This window comes from Procambarus clarkii, chromosome 91, assembly GCF_040958095.1.
Source record: "Procambarus clarkii isolate CNS0578487 chromosome 91, FALCON_Pclarkii_2.0, whole genome shotgun sequence".
NCBI lineage: Eukaryota > Metazoa > Arthropoda > Malacostraca > Decapoda > Cambaridae > Procambarus > Procambarus clarkii.
The window spans coordinates 4,849,467-4,869,343 of NC_091240.1; the positions used below are offsets into that span (position 1 = coordinate 4,849,467).

Here is a 19,877-nt window from a genome sequence, read left to right on the forward strand (position 1 = left end):
TAGAATAAGAATACAAACCTTTAATGTTAGTTTTAAACAACACTACCTTTTGACAGTTCAACACAGTGCCCTCTATAACACAGGTTTGTGATTAACACAAAACTAACATTTTTGTGTGATTCTAGCATTCTTAAGTTTATTACCTTTAAGACTCATGCAAAGTGTGTGTACATTTAAGAGCTTCGTGATAAATACATCTACTGTATTCATATTTAGACTTCTCATTTTTATCCCTGAAATAAGATATTACAAATATAATGAATATAAAAATATTAACTTTTCAAATGTTAAAAGTAAGTACACACACAATTGAGATCAAGCAAAACTAGCAGTGTAAGACGTCATGTACATGAGCAAGAGGCCACAGCACTCACCATGATTGGTATTATGGCTAACACATGTACATGAGCAAGAGGCCACAGCACTCACCATGCTTGGTATTATGGCTAACACATGTACATGAGCAAGAGGCCACAGCACTCACCATGCTTGGTATTATGGCTAACACATGTACATGAGCAAGAGGCCACAGCACTCACCATGCTTGGTATTATGGCTAACACATGTACATGAGCAAGAGGCCACAGCACTCACCATGCTTGGTATTATGGCTAACACATGTACATGAGCAAGAGGCCACAGCACTCACCATGCTTGGTATTATGGCTAACACATGTACATGAGCAAGAGGCCACAGCACTCACCATGCTTGGTATTATGGCTAACACATGTACATGAGCAAGAGGCCACAGCACTCACCATGCTTGGTATTATGACTAACTCAAGCCAACATTTAGTACTGACTATCACACTAATATATATTATTTTCATTGAAAAAAAGTGTACAGTACTTCTGTTTACATGCCTTTTAACCTATTAACATACTACATGATAATTCCTTTAGTAAATAAAGCAAACTCAAGTTTTTTGTTAGTACAAGCACTTATAATTTGCTGCCATTACATTCTCTTAAAGAAACTCAAATATATTAATGGCATGAAAACAGTAGATGAATAATTTTAATTATGTTTGACACAGTATTTAATTTTTTTTTCTATAAAGGTATTATTGCGAATGATGTCAAAAGCACACATCAGAAAATGAAGAAATGACAACATTTTCGTCCATTCTGGACCATTACTGTATCACATTCATCTCACTCACTCCCCATATATTGTATACTCTTTCCATTACACGACTTTATAATCATCGTTTCTTCATTTTCCGACGTGTGGCTTGGACATCATATTTCGGCCATGCTATTGAGACTCGCTATCTGCACATTATTGCTAATCTTAATGAGCCCTAATTTCTCTTGTACCCTCTATATCTCCTAACATCACATGTTTGTATAACCACAAAATATACATAAGAAATGAATTGTACATTCATATGGGCCTGATTTACTATACTGTCCAGTAGAATATATACCATACATGCATACTGCACATTACAAGCAGCATATACACACACCTGCATTCCGACATATACATACTGCAGGATAAGGCTTACTTTTAAATTATAAAATATATTTAACAGTCTTCCATCTTTTATTAAAGTTTAGTGGAAATATTTTGAAGTAAAAAATTTTGCAGTAACAGTAGATAGAATTTGCTGGCCCAATGTTAATGTAAATCCACATTACGTCAATGAAGACTTTAGGGCTACCGGTATCAATCACAGAAAGTATCAAGTTTAAAATCTGGGATAAACAGCAACAGAATGATGCTATATTGCTGATCCAAATGATTTTGTGAATGATGTAAATTCACCATCAGGACAAAGAATAGTGCTGACACGGGCATAAAATACCATATCATGATCACAGCTCTGGCAGGTAATCTACTGGGTTTAAGCTGCAATTTCAATAACTGATGGAAGTCAGTAAAAGCAACAATTTAATATCAAATATGGCAAAGTCACATTTGCTTACACATATTTCATATTAAAATTATTTCTGAACAGAAAAGAAAGTGATGTGGGTAATATCACTAATCAATACCTGCACGTTGTCAACATTAGTTATACAACTGCCTAGCATGACGGAATCCATCAAATAGTACGTTTATATCATGAGTAAGAGGCATAGGCACTCAAACGTGTAATCTTTTATGTAGTAACAATAAAGCCATTTATTATAATATTAGTTCGTGAGAAAGCATTCCACCATAGGGGAACTGGGCTAGCTGCCTGCAACACAAACCTATTTAAACATCTCTCAATAATATAAAAGAATTCTTTAATGTGCCTACTGTATACATACAGTACAGTATTAAAAAACGAAATAAAAACTGCATATATATGTGCCTTTACACATGTGCTGTTACCCACTTGTAATTACATAAAACTATACTTATGGTGTTCCATTTTTATATATTGTATTAGAGAAATGTCATATTGCAGTGATTCTGGCACACAACCTTCCAAATAACTTCCATTTTTATTTATAGATAGATATATATAGATTATATATATATATATATACATATATATACATATATATACATATACATACATATACATACATATACATACATATACATACATATACATACACATACATACATATACATACATATACATACACATACATACACATACATACACATACATACACATACATACACATACATACATACACATACATACACATACATACACATACATACACATACATACACATACATACACATACATACACATACATACACATACATACACATACATACACATACATACATATACATACATATACATACATATACATATATATACATATATATACATATTTATATATTATATATATATATATATATATTTATATATTATATATATATATATTTATATATTATATATATATATATATTTATATATTATATATATATATATATTTATATATTATATATATATATATTATATATTATATATATATATTTATATATTATATATATATATATATATATTTATATATAAACTCTCTCTCCCCATGGTGTTCATTTTGCCTTTTTTTCATTCTTTTGCAATTTATATTTGACCTTTCATTCTGTTTGTCTCAGGTTTCAAGAGTTCCTTGTAACAGTAGGAAAGTCGCTACAGCCTTTCCACCATTCCCACCCATGAGAACCGTGAGCGCTTCCGACGGTGGTGGCCAGCCATGCTGGATGTTGTGAATATTGGTCAAGAGAGTGTAATCCTGAGTGACGAGGAGATAGAGATGTGCGCTTGAAAAACACATCCTATTTACATAATGTTCTGTGTATGGAGTTAGATGTGGGACTTAGTGCAGCTAACACAACAAGATGGAACTTACATTGCCATGGCAGTGTTAGGATGACCACACAACCCAAGTAATCCAGATACTGTAGCAATATACATGACAAATTATAAGCAGCAATTACAGACTGGGAGAGGTATAGCAGTTGTGACTTTTCTACAAGATCTACAGGGAGAAACAAAGACAAACCAGCTAACCATACATCAATTTGTCCACCAACCCCATTACCTGCAGTCAGCCTAACTCTTATAGATATCTCAAATGAACAAATCCATAAGGGCCTTGATTGAGGGTTCGAACCTATGCGCCGGATGTTCCCAGACGCACTCTAGTCAACTGTACCACGACATGGTAAAAGAATTGCAACCTGGAGTGCTAGTGCCCCCCACGAGGATCCCGAGGCTTCCAGTGAAGCCTAACCAGGGTTTCACACAATTCCCCCCAAGCACACTGGCTGTCAACCAAATAGTTCTACCTCTAACTACTTCAATACACACAGAAATCACAATAATGTCATATATCATTGTGATTTCAGTGTGTATCTCAAATAGTTCAATACATTTGCTTTTCTCGTCAGCCAGCACACTAACCTGGTGAGAAAATTCAGCTATCTTGATAATAAATAGCCCACCACTGGAAACTTTGTCAATGACAAATTGGAGGACAAGCCCGATACTGGTGACCCATCACAAACCACCAATCCAACAATATAAACACATTCAATTAAGCCAATGTTATCTACATAATTTGTGAGTGCTAAATCTAAACTATAAAGTACTTTAAACACACTGTATTCCTAGCTGGTAAGTGGTTAGAGTTTACTTCAAAAAGTAAAGTTTACATAAGCCAAAAAAAATTATAAATGTTGAAAAAATGGATCTTTAGAGGTCTCTGGAATGCATCCTTATATTTCTGACATTAGACTAAGGCAAATTTTCTCTCCAGAAGGTTTTCCAGACATACTTTCTGGATGCAGAGGGACTAAATGGCCTTTTTTTCCAAGTGGACTGCCCACTCTCACACACCATTTCCCTATATTGTAGGACCTGTAGAGCATAACATCAAAAAACCTTCTAGTAGTCTAAGAATATGCAGACATCCTTACCTATCCTGATTGATCTCCATCATATTGTTCAATTCTAATAATGGTAACTTAAGTTGGTTAACTTATATTGTCACAAATCTACATGTGTGTTACATGTCAAAGCCTATGCTTTCCAAGTGATCCATTATACTTTTTCTTAATATTTTTCTCTATCACATTGTGGATAAGCAAATCGTGGATACAGTACTGGTCTGTAGTGTATGGCTTTCTCCTTGCTTGAATATTAGCATTACACTTTGTTGTTTTCCCAGTTGGTATGGATCTCTCTCGTTACCGGGAATTGTTATAGTTTCTCATTAATTTTTTCTTAAGGCTACAGCCCTCCTCCTTTAGCACCTATAGTGAGATCTTGTCTATTTAAATTGCCTTTGTTCATTCAAGTGCCTCCTTTGCTCTTTTTTTTGCTTACTCAATGAGCTACAGTATTATGGACTATGATATTTTTTTACCTAGTTTTGAAAACTTCTTTCATTGTAAGGACCTCGTGTAATTTTTTTTTTACTAACCTCACTACATACTTCCTTGTAATGTTACCATGAGTAGCTCCACATTCTTTTTCAGTTTGATATCAGGAGTTTGAACAGCTATTTCCTCTAAGCATTTGTAAAATAATTGGATTGCACAATACTCTTATGCACTTATTACTGTTCAGTTAAATTTCCTGCCATTATATTTGCTTTTCTCTTCCAAATTTTCTTGACCATGGCTTTCATATTTCTAGACAGTAAGTAAGGCTAGAGCTAGCTCTATATAAATCTTCTGTTTGTCAGGAATGCCATCATGTCCTCTGTGTTAGCATGTGTTTGCACATGAGTATGTATGTGCATGTGTATGTGTCGTACCTAATAGCCAGAACGCACTTCTCAGCCTACTATGCAAGGCCCGATTTGCCTAATAAGCCAAGTTTTCCTGAAATAATATATTTTCTCTAATTTTTTTCTTATGAAATGATAAAGCTACCCATTTCATTATGTATGCGGTCAATTTTTTTTTATTGGAGTTAAAATTAACGTAGATATATGACCGAACCTAACCAACCCTACCTAACCTAACCTAACCTATCTTTATAGGTTAGGTTCGGTTAGGTAGCCGAAAAAGTTAGGTTAGGTTAGGTTAGGTTAGGTTAGGTTAGGTTAGGTAGGTTAGGTAGTCGAAAAAACATTAATTCATGAAAACTTGGCTTATTAGGCAAATCGGGCCTTGCATAGTAGGCTGAGAAGTGCGTTCTGGCTATTAGGTACGACATATGTATGTACAAGGATCTACAACAAACATTAAATACTAAAGTTTCTAGCACATTGGTTTGTGACATTTTCAGTAAAGTATTTCCCTGAAGATGAAAAACAGATCTGACTAAACTTTTTTTTAATTTCTTATGTGATTATTCTGCATTAAGTAAATCATGTTTGTGATTTTGTGTGTAATTGCCTAAGGGTAGTTATAGGATGAGCGCTACACTTGTGGTGTCCCATCTTCCCTATAGTCTGTCATACACGTCAAAGCTCCAGATTGTTTTGGCCTTCACAACCCCCTCTCGTCTAAATCATTGCAGCTGTTAACAACTCTGTTGGCAAAATGAAAACTTTAATATATTTTTTAGCACCTTTGTTTTCTTAGTGTGTGCCCATGGTTGCGTGTTCTTGAAAGTTGCAAGTTTACAAAATTCCTACTTGTAAATTTTGTTAATTGCCATCCTGATTTTGTACCTGGTGATTATATTGGCTATTTTCAGTGTGTGGGTGTGTGTTTTATATTACGTATGTCATATTTAATTGTCTGAGATGCTTAAGCCAAATTTCCTTTAAAATATTTATAAATATAATCACCTTATTAAATATATGCAAAATTTGTAATTTGAACAAAAAATGATCTTAGCAACTTGGCCTAACCTAAATATGCCTATTTTCCCTTAACTGACTAACATAAGTAAAACTAGGCATAAATATATTAGTAACTGCTACATTCAATAAAATTCTGTTATGCAGACCAATTTTTGTACAGCTGTTAGAAAAACAAAATACTCTGGCTACTAGGTAACACACACAATGGTGTAAATGCACACATACCCAACATAAAGGAAAAAAAAAGGATCTTGCACGGCATAACTTGACCTGTTAAATAACAGTAAAGCACAGGCTTCTGTTTAAGACACTTCATTCACATATGCATGTAGGATTTCTGAGTGAAATTGCTAACAAAAATACCTCAGTTTTGTTTGCTGTCATATCTCATGGCTTAATAACCTTGGGCTCAACAATGAATTCATCCCCAGAATGGATATTGATGGTGTACAATTGCTTGCTGTTAATTTTGAGTTCCTCAGGTGCATAGGCAACACCAGAATCCAAACCTTTGTCGTGGTAAAAGAGCCGCATTTTACTGGGCGACAACCCAAACTGTAAATAAATAAAAAAATTTTTTTTTTAAATACAATATAGCTTTAAAAGAAAAATTTACATAGAGCAAATCTTAGCAAACAGACATTAGGCATCATGGCCTCCATTTCTTGATAATGTCCCTGGCAAAGACGGTATATCTTCACTCAGTACATGAGAACATAAAAACCTTTCCATAAAAAACATAAAAAATAAGAAGAGAACTGCAGAAGGCCAATTTGATCATTCAGAAAAGCTCTTAATTATATCTATCAAAACTAATTCAGATATATTTATAACCCACCGATGAAACACCTATTATGTTTCTCGGAAATTTATTCCATAAATCAAGAACCATTTCAAAACCAGTACCCAGATCTTTCTGGATCTAAACTTAACCAATTTATACTCCCACTGTGTCGTGTTATATTTTATGCCGATATATTTAATACCCGATTTATATCCCGTTAGTTATACTTTTAACCACTACGCTATGCCAGAAACGCTATGCATGCTAGTGGCTTTACAAGAATGTTAAATCAACTTAATTTCTATGTTCTTTGTTAACCCCCAATGTACCTTCTTGTATATAAATAAATAAATAAATAAATAAATAAATATAAATAAATAAATAAAACATTGTGCATAGTGCCTTAAGGCACTCGATGGGTAGTGCAAAATGTTTTTGGATTTTGGAATATTTAAGTTTTTAATGTTTTTTCACTCTGATTTGAAATGAAAATACCTGTACTGTAGTTGAATTTTGTAATATTGACATTTTCTTGTTTTTTTTACATTTTCAGTTAATGTTAATTCATTAACAACTGCTCCAGGAATTTGTCACGTGAAACAGGTGTACAGTGCAGGGGAGTTAAATACTTCAGTCACATCACATCCTCATCCTTCTAGGGAATGTGAATTGAGCTTTTTACATCTCTTCATTAGGGAGGCTTCCAATTCCCAAGATTAACTTTCGTCTTTCTTCTCTGTACTTGTTCAAGTGAATTCATGTCCATTTTATAGTACAGAGATGAAAACTCCAGGGAGTATTCTCCCGGGAGTACAGAGATGAATAGCTCCAGGGAGCCGACGGGGCTCCCCACAGAAAGTGCACTGAAGATGTTAGATTTCAAATTTTACAATTTACATTTTGAATATGCATCAGGCACCAAGGTTAAACTCTATTTAGTTCTGTAAATTCACCATAGACCAAGAAAGAGTATGCAACTTATTCTGAATGTGTGTAGAAGCTGGAGATGTAAAACTCATTCTGGCTGAATAAGTTTGAAGCCTAGATGTGTGAAACAATCCTTACTATTGTGTTTGATAATTCTACCTGTATTATTCTTTCTACTTTTAATTATGTGTTAACTGAGGCTACTATTATTCTTTACATCCATTCTTGTTTCTGAGCAAGCAAGTTTAACTGCCAAAACTCAAAGCCTAGGCAGACATTGGGCCACAGGGGTGTCGATGAAAGGAGTCATCACAAGGTGGGTAGTCATTCAAGTTTATAACACTTTGAGGGATGGGTAATGTTAAAAAGATTCTACAAAATGTTTCCCCCCCTCCCCCTCAAGTGAGTTCTTATGTGGATCAAGGTATCAAAGATGATTAACGTATCAAAGACTCATCTGAATTATGCGATGTTTCACATTAATCTTTAATCCCAAAAATGCAGTCAACATCATTTGATCTCCTGGGCCACTGTGATCATTGTCATTCGCAAAATTTGTTGTATTATTGCCAAGTTTCTATACCAGTGATGTAAATATGGTTATAATACTGTACATCTATATAGATGTAATGGGGTTAACCAAGGTGAATGAAAAGTTGTCGTTATCATTATATAACTACATACTATGTAATGAGGTTATATACCATGGGCTTGTTGTTATCAAGTGCAATTTCCACTATCACCAGTGTTCAAACCAATGCCTGGATGACAATTACAGCAAAGGAGTGGGATTGCAAGACACTTCCTATCAGCTATATCAGTAAACATGTTTACATGTAATATAGGTGCATATATTACAGTGTAGGCCTATATACAGCACTCAATCACTATTTTGACAATGTGTACATAAACCGAGTTATTCAACAATAACGAGATCAAGATGTAGTGATATACAATGTAGTGTTGAGCCAAACACACTACATTGTATAAACTAATAAGTGAATTGAAGTTGAACATTTGAGTCTTTTTCTCCCCCACAATTGGCAGTCCTCTCATATGTCACATCAGTTCATTTATTTATTTACTTATTAATATACTTACTTACAAGAAGGTACAATGGGTTTGTGACAGTACATAGCACGGTGTGTTTACATTCTTGTAAAGCCACTAGTACGCACAGCGTTTCGGGCAGGTCCTTAATCTAACAGATATTAAGTGCGTAAGTAAATTCTAGCTACTAGCCGACACTATTGTTGACCCTATGATTGACACATAGTTGACACTGACCCCACCACATGGCTTTATCCTACAGCTCATGATACCAGAAAATACTTTTTATTCCCCCTTTTTCCCTTACTTTTTGTATGCAAATGTATCATTCTATATTAACAAATTATGATTCTTTTTATGTAAAATCGAGGTGACAATTTTGATAATAGTGGATAGTTGTTTAATGTTAACCTAAAATTCACTAAAACATGGGCTGTCAAACTGAAGGAACTAAACACCTTACCTTTGGCTCAAGTTCCTTCTTCAAATCCAAGACTCTAGAGTAAACACTTATAACCTTTTGTATGGTTACTTCACCAAACCGGATTGTTACTTGTACTTCTTTCTCAGGCTGAAGACTGACTTCCACCAAGGGATCTAACTCTCCATGCTGGTGAACAAGCTCTTCATATCTGCAGAAGTGTACAGATTGTGACAATATATTAAGCAATTACTTAGAGCCCCTTAAAAGTCTACAGTACAACAATGATTGTGATAGTACATGCCTTTTATAAGGATGGTGTGTTTCTGAAGGGGTGATTTTTCAAAGCTTAGTGTCAGTTGTGAGTACCCGAAGTCCACAATTTACAGTGGTACCTCGGAATGCGATTGTCCCTGTATGCGAGGTTTTCGGAAGGCGAGCAGTATTTACTCCAAAAATTTGTCTCAGAAGGCGAGGGTTACTTTGGGATGCGAGTTTGTTGATACGCGTACAGGCCGACCTAGCGCGTGGTGGTTCGGCGATCGTCGCCCCTCCGCCCCTCAGTTTACCATTGTCTCGCGCTCAGTGACTACCCCCACATCAATTCTTCTCGCGGATTTTCAGTGTTTTGTTGGATTTTTGGTGATTTGTCTATACAATTTGTTATTATATATCTCACCATGGGTCCCAAGAAAGCCAGTGGTAAGGATAAAGGCCAGAAAGCTCATGTGAGGATGACCATAGAGGAGAAACAAGAGATCATTCGGAAGCATGAGAACGGTACACGTGTTGTTGAACTTTGTAGGCAGTACAACAAAGCCACATCAACAATATGCACTACACAGTACTTAAGAAGAAAAATAAGATTATGGGTGCTTAAGTGGCAAAAGGAGTAAGAACATTAACGGCACAAAGACCACAAATACTTGAAGAAGTGGAAAAGTTGTTATTAATTTGGATACACGACAAGGAGTTGAGGGGTGATAGTGTTTCGGAGGCCATTATTTGTGAGAAAGCCAGGGTGTTGCACGAAGACCTTCTAAAGAATACCCCTGCAACGAGTGATGCAGATAAGAAAGAGTTTAAGGCAAGCAGGGGCTGGTTTGAAAAATTTAGAAAGAGAAGTGGTATCCATAGTGTTACAAGGCATGGGGTTATGTGATGTGATTATGGAAGGGGACTCCCCTTCCAAACAGTAACTCCTCTCCTCCTCCCCCCTCCTCACCATCTTCCATACGCCTACAGCACTCGACAGCAAGGTAAGTAATAACTGGAACACAGTTTTGTAGGTTTATTTAGATGAATTAGGTAAATTAGGTATAAAAATTTAGTTTGATGTGGGGTTTTTGGGGTAGTCAGGAACGGATTAATTCATTTCCCTTTATTTCTTATGGGGAAATTAACTTCGGAATGCGAGTTTTCGGAAGGCGAGGCGTCTCCAGGAACGGATTAAACTCTTATTCTGAGGTATGCCTGTACTGGACTTTAAGTTAATCAATTCCTAGATAAATCATATACTAGTATTGTTGGGTGTCCAGTTGCAGCTCTGGTTCCATGGAAGCCATTTTATCATACAATGATAGTGGTGTGATAATGGATTAATTATTTATGGTAAAGTATATACTTTAGGCATATGGTGAGACACCCCCCCCCCACCCCCATCGCAAGATTGAACTACTGTACTGACCTTTCCCCAAGATGCAGCCCCCACAACAGTTGACTAACCCCCAGGTACCTGTTTACTTCTCGGAGAACAGAGGCATTAGGGGGGAAAAAATGTGCCAAAACATTTCTGTACCGCCTGGAATTCAAACCCAGGATTCTCAATCGAGAGTAAAAATTTTCTGGGTGAGGCCCGGAGGCTCCCCAGAGCTTACCAGGCTGATATGTATGTATTAGACCATGGCATCAGCCAATTCGATTGGAGTTCTAGCCTACCCTTTGAACTCTCCATACAAATCACTAGCCACATTATGGTACAATTCACTGAAGAAAAAAAAAGATGACAAAAGAGGAAAGAGAACACAATGCAAGTTACAATTACCTACTCGGTCGCATGTCTTCATTCATGTAGTATCTAATAAATGCTCGTTCTGCATTTTCTCTCTCTTCTGGAGTGATTAATGCCCCACCATTTAATCTTTGAATTCTCCAGAGTCTGGCAATTGTTAGCTGTCGTCTCTCTTCATCTTTATAGCTCTGTAGGAAAAAAAAAGCAATTTCAACTATGGCATTACAAGTGAATATTACTGAACTGTTTTTATGATGAAGGAAATCCAATAGGCACACAGAAATCACGATAGCATGATACGTCAAATGAACAAATTCACAAAGGCAGTGATGAGGGTTCGAACTTACATCTGGGATGATCCCAGATGCGTCTTAGTCTATTGTGCCACAACATGGTTAAAAAAAATTGCAACCGGGAGTGCTACTGCCCTCACACAGATCCCGCAGCCTCTCCAAGACACAAACCGGGGTTTTACACAATTCCCCTCATGCACCCGGGCTCAATTAACAAGCTGTTCTACCTCTTCACCCTTACTTCAATACACTTCTTTTAACCACGTTGTGGTGCAATCTACTAAGGCATGTCTGGGATCATCTGGGTTCTCCTTGGCCAAAACATATACAGTATGACAAATTTAAAAGCAAAGTCTGCATCTTACCTCATATAATGGACACTGCTGTAGTCTTAACTCTGTTAGTTTAGGAAACTTGTTGACTAGATCTACTGAATCCCAGGTGCAAATTTTTGTGCTGTTGAGGGAAAGGTATTTGAGATTGGGGAAATTTTCACGATAGTGTCCATCTTTGGTCAGGGTGCTCAGTGGACATTCTGCCAGGATCAACACTTCCAGGTACGGAAACATCTGCCCGAGAGATTCAATCTGAAATGATTTATAGCATCATATTGCAAAGCTCAAGGAGTTAATTTAAAGCAAACAATTCATTTCTCAAGCAATAAGCAACTGAAATAATGCATTTCATTTATACAAGCAGAGCTTCATGTATATGCAAAAAAATAATGATTTCAGTGCCATTCAAAAGAAAATTAACATTCAGCTATTTTTATAAACCAATTTCGGATATTATAATCCTTATCTATAATAAGCATATTTAGCAATATTAACCAACAAAATAACAATCCAATATATTTTATAGCATTAACTTTTACCATTGAAGACATTGTGACCATTCAATAAATGTAAGTTCAGTAGTGTGTCAATATCAACCCTACTCATTTATTTATGTACTGTACCTATCTAGCTGTAATACAGTATTTCTTCTAATATTTGACGAGCTGAATAAAAAAAATATGGGCATAAAACAAGTCAATGAAATAAAAACACTCCAGTAATCAATGTCTCGAAATTCATATAATTCTCATTGTCAGGGACACGAAGTCTGTACTTGTGTTTATTAAGATCTCCATAGGCCAATTACTGACCTAAACCAAAGATGCAACCCACTACAACTGTCTAATTCCCAGGTACTTTCCTTATTTACCTGCTAGGTGAACAGAGGCATCAAGTGAAAGGAAAAGAGCCTCCACCATTTCTGCTCTGCCCAGGGGAATGAACCCAAATCCTTCAAATGTGAGCCTAGTATGTAAACCACTGTCATATAGGGGTCTATTGACGGATATGCTGTCAAAATTATTGACGTCTTGACACCTGTTTTCTAATTCCCTTTTGCTCATTAAGCTGATTTGTGACATTTTAAGGTCATAGCCACTTTGTTAAACCACTTTTTTAACCACTGTGATTTTCCTAGAACTCCTCTGCTATATTTAACCAATACATTCTATGTCCTTAACATCTATAATAAAGAGTTCAACCATCTCTTGTGGTAAACATTCCCCCTTTCCTAGATTTTATTATACTTTCAGACATAACATGAAGGAATCGTGTGCTCATGATTCCCTCCACATGTCTTCATCTTCAATCATCACCCTTAAATTATATTTTACTTTAAAAAGACTGACATTAACTTTTGTGTTGAGAACCGCTTCGATATTTGAGTTCATCTTTAGATTATTATGAATTTCAACAACATGCATGTCATCATAACCAACAATGACAAGATTTCACCAATACCCATGCCCCCCCCCGACCTATATTACTAACATCCGTGTTATTGAATTTTCCAAGAAATATTCCTCATTGGACGGACCCGTATAAATACATTCACAGAAACATTTAAGCCACCAGCCATTGTAATAACTAAACAACAGTAAAAAAAATTTCATTCGCAAGTATGCCTCCTTGCTGGATGCCCGATAAAGGAAGGTAATGGGAGGGGGGATTTATATAAGCACAAAGTTGCATAAAGGTTAAAATGTGCTCCTATGACATGCTTCAATGTCCTGCAGTCTCTTGGGAGCACATCCAGCAGGAAATCCTAACGAAAGAAAATGAGAAAGATTCAGATACAACCTCATGGCATTCTGAAGACATTTTCAATGCCAAAGTTGGCTGATAAGAGCTCTGTATTTAATTGTGGCACATAGCATACCATAAATAAGTTTGGCTTAATATTGACATTAAAAACACAGCACTGAATTTAATTAAATGCCTCTTTCTGGTGGTTCCAAGGTGGCTCCCTGTTGCTAGCCACTCCAGATAGCTCCGTACCCATGACCCTTATGAGTCTTAATAGCCAACCAAAGACTAGAGATCAAAACCTGGTTCCCTCACAGAGGCGCAGAGAGCAGAGGATGCTAGATCACCCTATCCGAGGAAATAGCCACCAAAAATGTAGAGAAGACAGAACACCAATGCAAAAGTAAACAGGAAATGAGATGCCCAGTAGTTAGGTTGTTTTACACGGAGTTCCATTTCCCTGCCACTAGGTGGGAGCCCCAGGAGCTGCTGGCTCAGGTGGTGCACCCTTTCAGTCATGAGCCAAACCAAGGTGAACCAAAGCTCATGAAGGGAAGGGAGGAACCAGGGTAAATGTGAAAGCCAAATTTTTTTTAAATTTGGGCCTTATCTCCTTCCTCATTAACTAGATCCCAATTTTATTTTCATAGGACCAGTGGATTAGAAGAAATTTGTTTATAATACTGTACAACATAATCAACAAGCCCGAGTTGGGCAAACAGGTGCAGTTAGAGCCACAGATTTCTCAGTGACCAGCTGTTAAACTAAGCACACCTCTTGTCTCAGGCAAGGAAGGTGCCCAGTCAGACCCGGAATTGTACAGGACAAACTTATCACGCATACGAAGCTTAATGTATAAACCTGTTTAAGATCTTTGCTGCTCAACACTTTGTGAAAATGCAATACAGGATACACAAAATACAAAAATGAACCTCCTTTTATAGGCCCCAGCTTGTTTTCCTCATATCTTTTATTAATACAAGCATGCATCTTCAAATTTATTTGTTTCAGATAATGTTATGCTACAGGAATTACAATACCTCTGGCCAATCTGTACTGGGATTATTATTGAAGTGGACTCGACTGACTGAAGCATACTGCTTTGAAGTTGTCTCTACCTTCTGGTATCCATTTTTACAAAGATGCAATTCTTCTACTCTGGAAAAAAATAAAAAATAATGAATACATGTAAATAAATAATCACAATATTATCATACCAATTAAATGTTAAGAGACCTAATACAGCATGTTTTCCTATAAACACAATATTAAGAAATAGTTATACAATACAGTAAATAAAGTTGCTAAATATCTCGCCACTTACTAGCTTTTACATAATGCTCCAGGGAAGCTACAAACCTTCTAAGCAATACACTGCAGTATACTGAAGATTCCCAATGTACATGGACTCTCTGTACCAAATTTGTATCAGAAACATTTAAATAATATAGCATGAGAAAATAGATAAAGTAGGTATGGGGAACATCTGAACTGCATCCCTTGATTCACCCTGCTGGAGGTATTGTTAGCACCTCTTGTAGGCTACAGTACTGTAGATATTATTCTATGTAGAAATATTAAAGATTTTATTTTTGGGCAAAACACTAGGTATTTAACAGAGCAAGGCCCACTTGCCAAAGTGAACTGGGCAAGGCATGAAGGGTCAGATTATCTTCACAAGGGGAAAAATACTATACATCAGGAAAAATGTGTAATGCAGACCACTGCACCAAGCCCAAGGCTTCATGAAGTCATTCACTGAGATGCAGGTTCCATCAGGGTAGACCCTCAATGACACCCGCTGCAAACTCACGGTGAAACCAAGAGCTCAAAGGGATGAATGTAGTTTGAAATTCAATACCTGGTAAAAATGGATGTACAGACAACTCTTAATATGACTATACAGCAAGTATGGAAATTCAGTTGCCTTGTTTTGCTGCACCTATGCTTTCTGGTGGATTTTACCCAGTTTAGTGGTTGATCTGTGATCTCTAAACCAGGGGTAAATCTCTGAACCCTCTTGCCTCAAAGTAAACCAGATTCTCCTCCTGGTTCCAGATTGGCAATGGATGGGTTTCAGAGGTCTATGTGTTTGGCTTTGGCTTGGTCATACCTGGAAAAAACCTGGAGTAGGTTCTGGGAGTTGTTCTACTTCCTAAACCCAGCCTGGGGCCAGGCTATACGTATGATACTTTCATCTAGAATAGAAGGCTGTTGCTCAGATAACTACAGGCTCGTATATCCACTACAACCCAATTGGTCAAGCACTTCCAGCAGGAACCTGTCTAATTTTTGTTTAACCCACCACTTTTGTTCCGCCAATATTTGTTGGAAGGATACTGAATAGCCGTGCACCACTGATCCACATACAGTGCTCTCCGATTTTGTATACAACATCTCTACTCTTCACCGAGCTAAGCTCAGCGAGTTACTAAGGCCCCATCCAAAAATGGAGTTTCATTACACTCAATGCTTTACATTTTATACCTGGGATCAGGAACTTTTCTGTAATAATTTATACAGTACAAAGTTTGAGAGTTGAAAAACCACCTCTGACTCATTGAATCTTTTGCCAGGAGGGCTATTTCTCCACCTTTATCCCGTGCAATATTTTCCAAATCTTAAATAATTTTTTGGGCAAAAACTACCTCAAATTTCCATCCATTTTATCAAACTTTTTCTCTGTCAAGGTGTCAATATCTAGCACTTTCCTTTCATTACTGCCCTTAATTTAAATATTTAGAGGGAAAGCTGTCTGTATTTTTATACTAATTTCCTAAATATCAGTATCAATTTGCTGGTCCTGGAATCTCTCTCAATGAATTATAATTAAAGCCTTTTATTCCCAATGAGTTCCTGTATAAAGAATGTTACCAGTTTTCTGTAAGTCATTTCTGAATTATAGATTTACTGTGTATTATTTTAATTTCCGGGTTACTTCTTGCATACGATTTACCAAATTTTATTTTAGCTCCACAATATACTAAAGTTTTCAGTTCAATGCTTTAATACTTAAAAAGGATTTAAGTTTGAACTTGCACCTGTATTTATTTGCAACAGTGTCTTCCAGAACTTCTATACTCTAAGGTAATTTTGTACAACTTGTCCCCCAAAAAAGGTGGCGTTCTTATCCTCACGACAATTATCTATTGCTTTAGAGTCTAATGTCTACAATCCCAAGAGTGATTAGGTCATCCTCAATGAGAAGTTCCTTCAACATCTACAGTACTTAACTTTCTGAACATCAGTATGGTTTCCACAAAGTCTTGATCTACTTATATATGATGCTCTTCCCTTTGTGACAATTGTGATGCTGTTACCATAACTCAGGATATTTCTAAAGCTTTAGACAAGGTATGGAGCAAATCTTTTATCTCCAAGCTTCCATTACTTAGCATTCCATCTTGTCCTCTGCACCTTTTTCTTTCTCTCTGGTCGATACATCACAGCCGTGGTACATGGTCACCTTCTTCATCCATTAACTCTGATATTGCACACACTTTTCTTATTACTGTACTGTATTCATCAATCTCCTTTATACCACATCTAATACTATCCATTATTATGTACTCCTCTTTACACGTCAGTTACAGTATTTTATGTCTTTGGAGAATTCTGTATTTTTCAGTTCAGTTTTATCATGTCCGATCTTCAATTCATTTCTCAATGTGGTACTGTACTCACAATATAGTGTAATTTAAGTTCAATGAAACATTTCCTTGTCAATTACATTAAAGTAAAGTTTGGTCGACTACCAGCTCTATTTCCAAATCCTCTAACTTGAACTTCAGTCTTTCAAGACCATAGTAATATTCCCTCTGATCACTTATTAGTTAAATAAGTTATCTCTATTTATGTTATATGAAAGAAAGAAGTAAAAGAATAAGGTCACTGTTTAACTGAAAGTAATCAGTCAATGCTTATAAAATACACATATCCTTCATAGAAAAAAGAAAGGAAAACAATAAAAGGAAATTAATTTTAGCCCAAATCATAAAATAAAAGTAAAGTAATCTGATGGAGTGTGAAAAGGTGTGTGAATTTAGACAACGCTCTATCAATGTACAAGAAACGTGTATGTATTTCATTTAAACTCTTCTAATACCAGGAATTTCAGCCAAATATCTCCAGTTTACTAATTGTAGGTAGTAGATGTGGGTGACTAACCTTTCCACCTCTGCCCACTGGATGGAGCATGATAATGTTTATGTATGATAAACATCAAATTATGAAACTAGCTAACCACACACATATACGTCATATACATTTATTAAGACCATATCATATCATGTGGTTGTTCTCAAACCCATTGTTGCTATAACAATATACATTAAACCGAGTTACTAGCTTATCAAGATTGTAACTTGCTTAACTAAATGAATTTTGGGGCTCAGACCCTAAGCCCATGATGCACTTTTGTAACCTTTTCCACTACTGCCCACAAGATACAGTAATAGATAAAATTACCTTGGAGCATTTTCAAGAAGAATATGGACATCCTTCCAGGGGAGTGACGTTCCATTGAGCACAAGCCGAGTTAAATTTGTGAGGCTCACAACATCTGAAGGGTCCGTTATGGGGGCTTCAAAAGAATTATAACTCAGATTAAGAAAGCCTAGTGAAGGCAAGTGCCGCAGTATTTTGAATACCTGAGGGAAATGAATGCAGGAAATTAATGGGCAAAGTTTGAGGAAAAAAAATAAAGAATTAATACAACACAGACAACAATCCTACAAAACATCAGTGATAACCAGATCAGAATTTTTTTTTTAGATCACTGTAAAATCTCTTATCAATAACATTGAGTCATATTAATAGAAAAATAATAGAAAGTGAAAGACTAGCTTTTGAAAAACAAAACGGTGTCAGTAGTAATGAAATGCTCCTTTCTGAGCCGAGCATTTGTGTGGTCTCTTGAGTCAAAGAGTTCATGACCTACCCAGATTTAGTCTCAATCATTATCATTATTACTCTATATTCCACTGTCATAGGGCGGCGAGGCATCATCCCAGCGAGAAAAAGGGAGCCATATAGGAAAATGAACACAAGACATTAAAGAATTACATCTACCCATTCATTATACCTTACACACTACATATGATGGAGAATCAACACCTCCACAGGGTATGGAGTGGAGAACTCCACACCCCAGCAAATCATAAACACCAGCACTCCAATGCTTCATAAGACTTGGTATAAAGTGCCCTTTCTGAGTTGCTATATACAGTTAGAAACACCAATGTTGTCACAAACTAATGCCACCTAGTTTTGTTTCCCATCACATCTAGTGACCTGTGAACATTCAATCTTTTCTTCAAACTCTCACCATGTCTTCCCATCTCAGGCTTCCTCCTCTCTCAAATTCACTCGTCTATTGACATCCATTTGTTTAACCCAACCAGAGTACATCAGTACATTCTCCATAATTCTTGCAATTTACCAGTTGTTTCCCTTACATCTCTTTTCATAGCATTTATTTTCTAATATGCACTGAATGCAACAGGTGTTTCACAGATGATTCACTACTGCCTAAAAATAAATATGCAGAAAGTTTAACTAGAATAAATCCCTTACCTCTTTCCATTCCTTGAGTTTATTCCTCGACAAGTCTAGTTCTCGTACTCCTTCACATTTCCTCTCCACTTCCTCCTCATCTCCAGCTTTTTCTATGTCACATTCAGAAAGAATGAGTACTGATGGAAGCCGCTGGCGACCAGACCGCTTAAGGGTAAGTGCCACGCAGGCCACTTCTGTTACTTGTGCATCTGGACATTCATCACCATATTTCATATCTACTGCCTCCGGTAAGCTGGGCATTGTGCTGTGTAGACAAATATACTTTTGAGAAAAATGTCACTATAAAATTATAATTAATCTTATTTTAATTTAGAATAAATCTTAAAAAAATTAAAACGGAGTACAGTACAGTGGAATCACGGGATACGAATGTCCCTCTTTACGAATTTTTTCAGGTTACGAGCTCAATTTCTTTGTAAAATTTGAATCGGGTTACGAGCTTTGCCTCACCTTATGTAGTTTGTTGATACACATATGGGTCGACCAAGCCCGTGGCATGCTTCGATTTAACAG

General features: G+C 36.4%; 1 protein-coding gene across 5 annotated transcripts in view; it reads right to left on the reverse strand.

Annotated features, from left to right (window-relative positions):
- Positions 1–3,546: 3,546 nt before the first annotated feature.
- mlt (tubulin folding cofactor E like protein mlt) overlaps positions 3,547–19,877 on the reverse strand; it is a 34,535-nt gene continuing 18,204 nt past the window's right edge. For all 5 annotated transcript variants that reach the window (XM_069318675.1, XM_069318676.1, XM_045767935.2 and 2 more), the window contains exons 3-9: positions 19,362–19,608; positions 18,255–18,436; positions 14,828–14,945; positions 12,072–12,293; positions 11,447–11,601; positions 9,445–9,613; positions 3,547–6,775 (exon numbers count right to left, since the gene is read on the reverse strand). In XM_069318675.1, the coding sequence (XP_069174776.1) occupies positions 6,608–6,775; positions 9,445–9,613; positions 11,447–11,601; positions 12,072–12,293; positions 14,828–14,945; positions 18,255–18,436; positions 19,362–19,604 (1,257 nt within the window). In that variant the 5' untranslated portion in view covers positions 19,605–19,608 and the 3' untranslated portion in view covers positions 3,547–6,607. The remainder of the gene's footprint in view (positions 6,776–9,444; positions 9,614–11,446; positions 11,602–12,071; positions 12,294–14,827; positions 14,946–18,254; positions 18,437–19,361; positions 19,609–19,877) is intronic.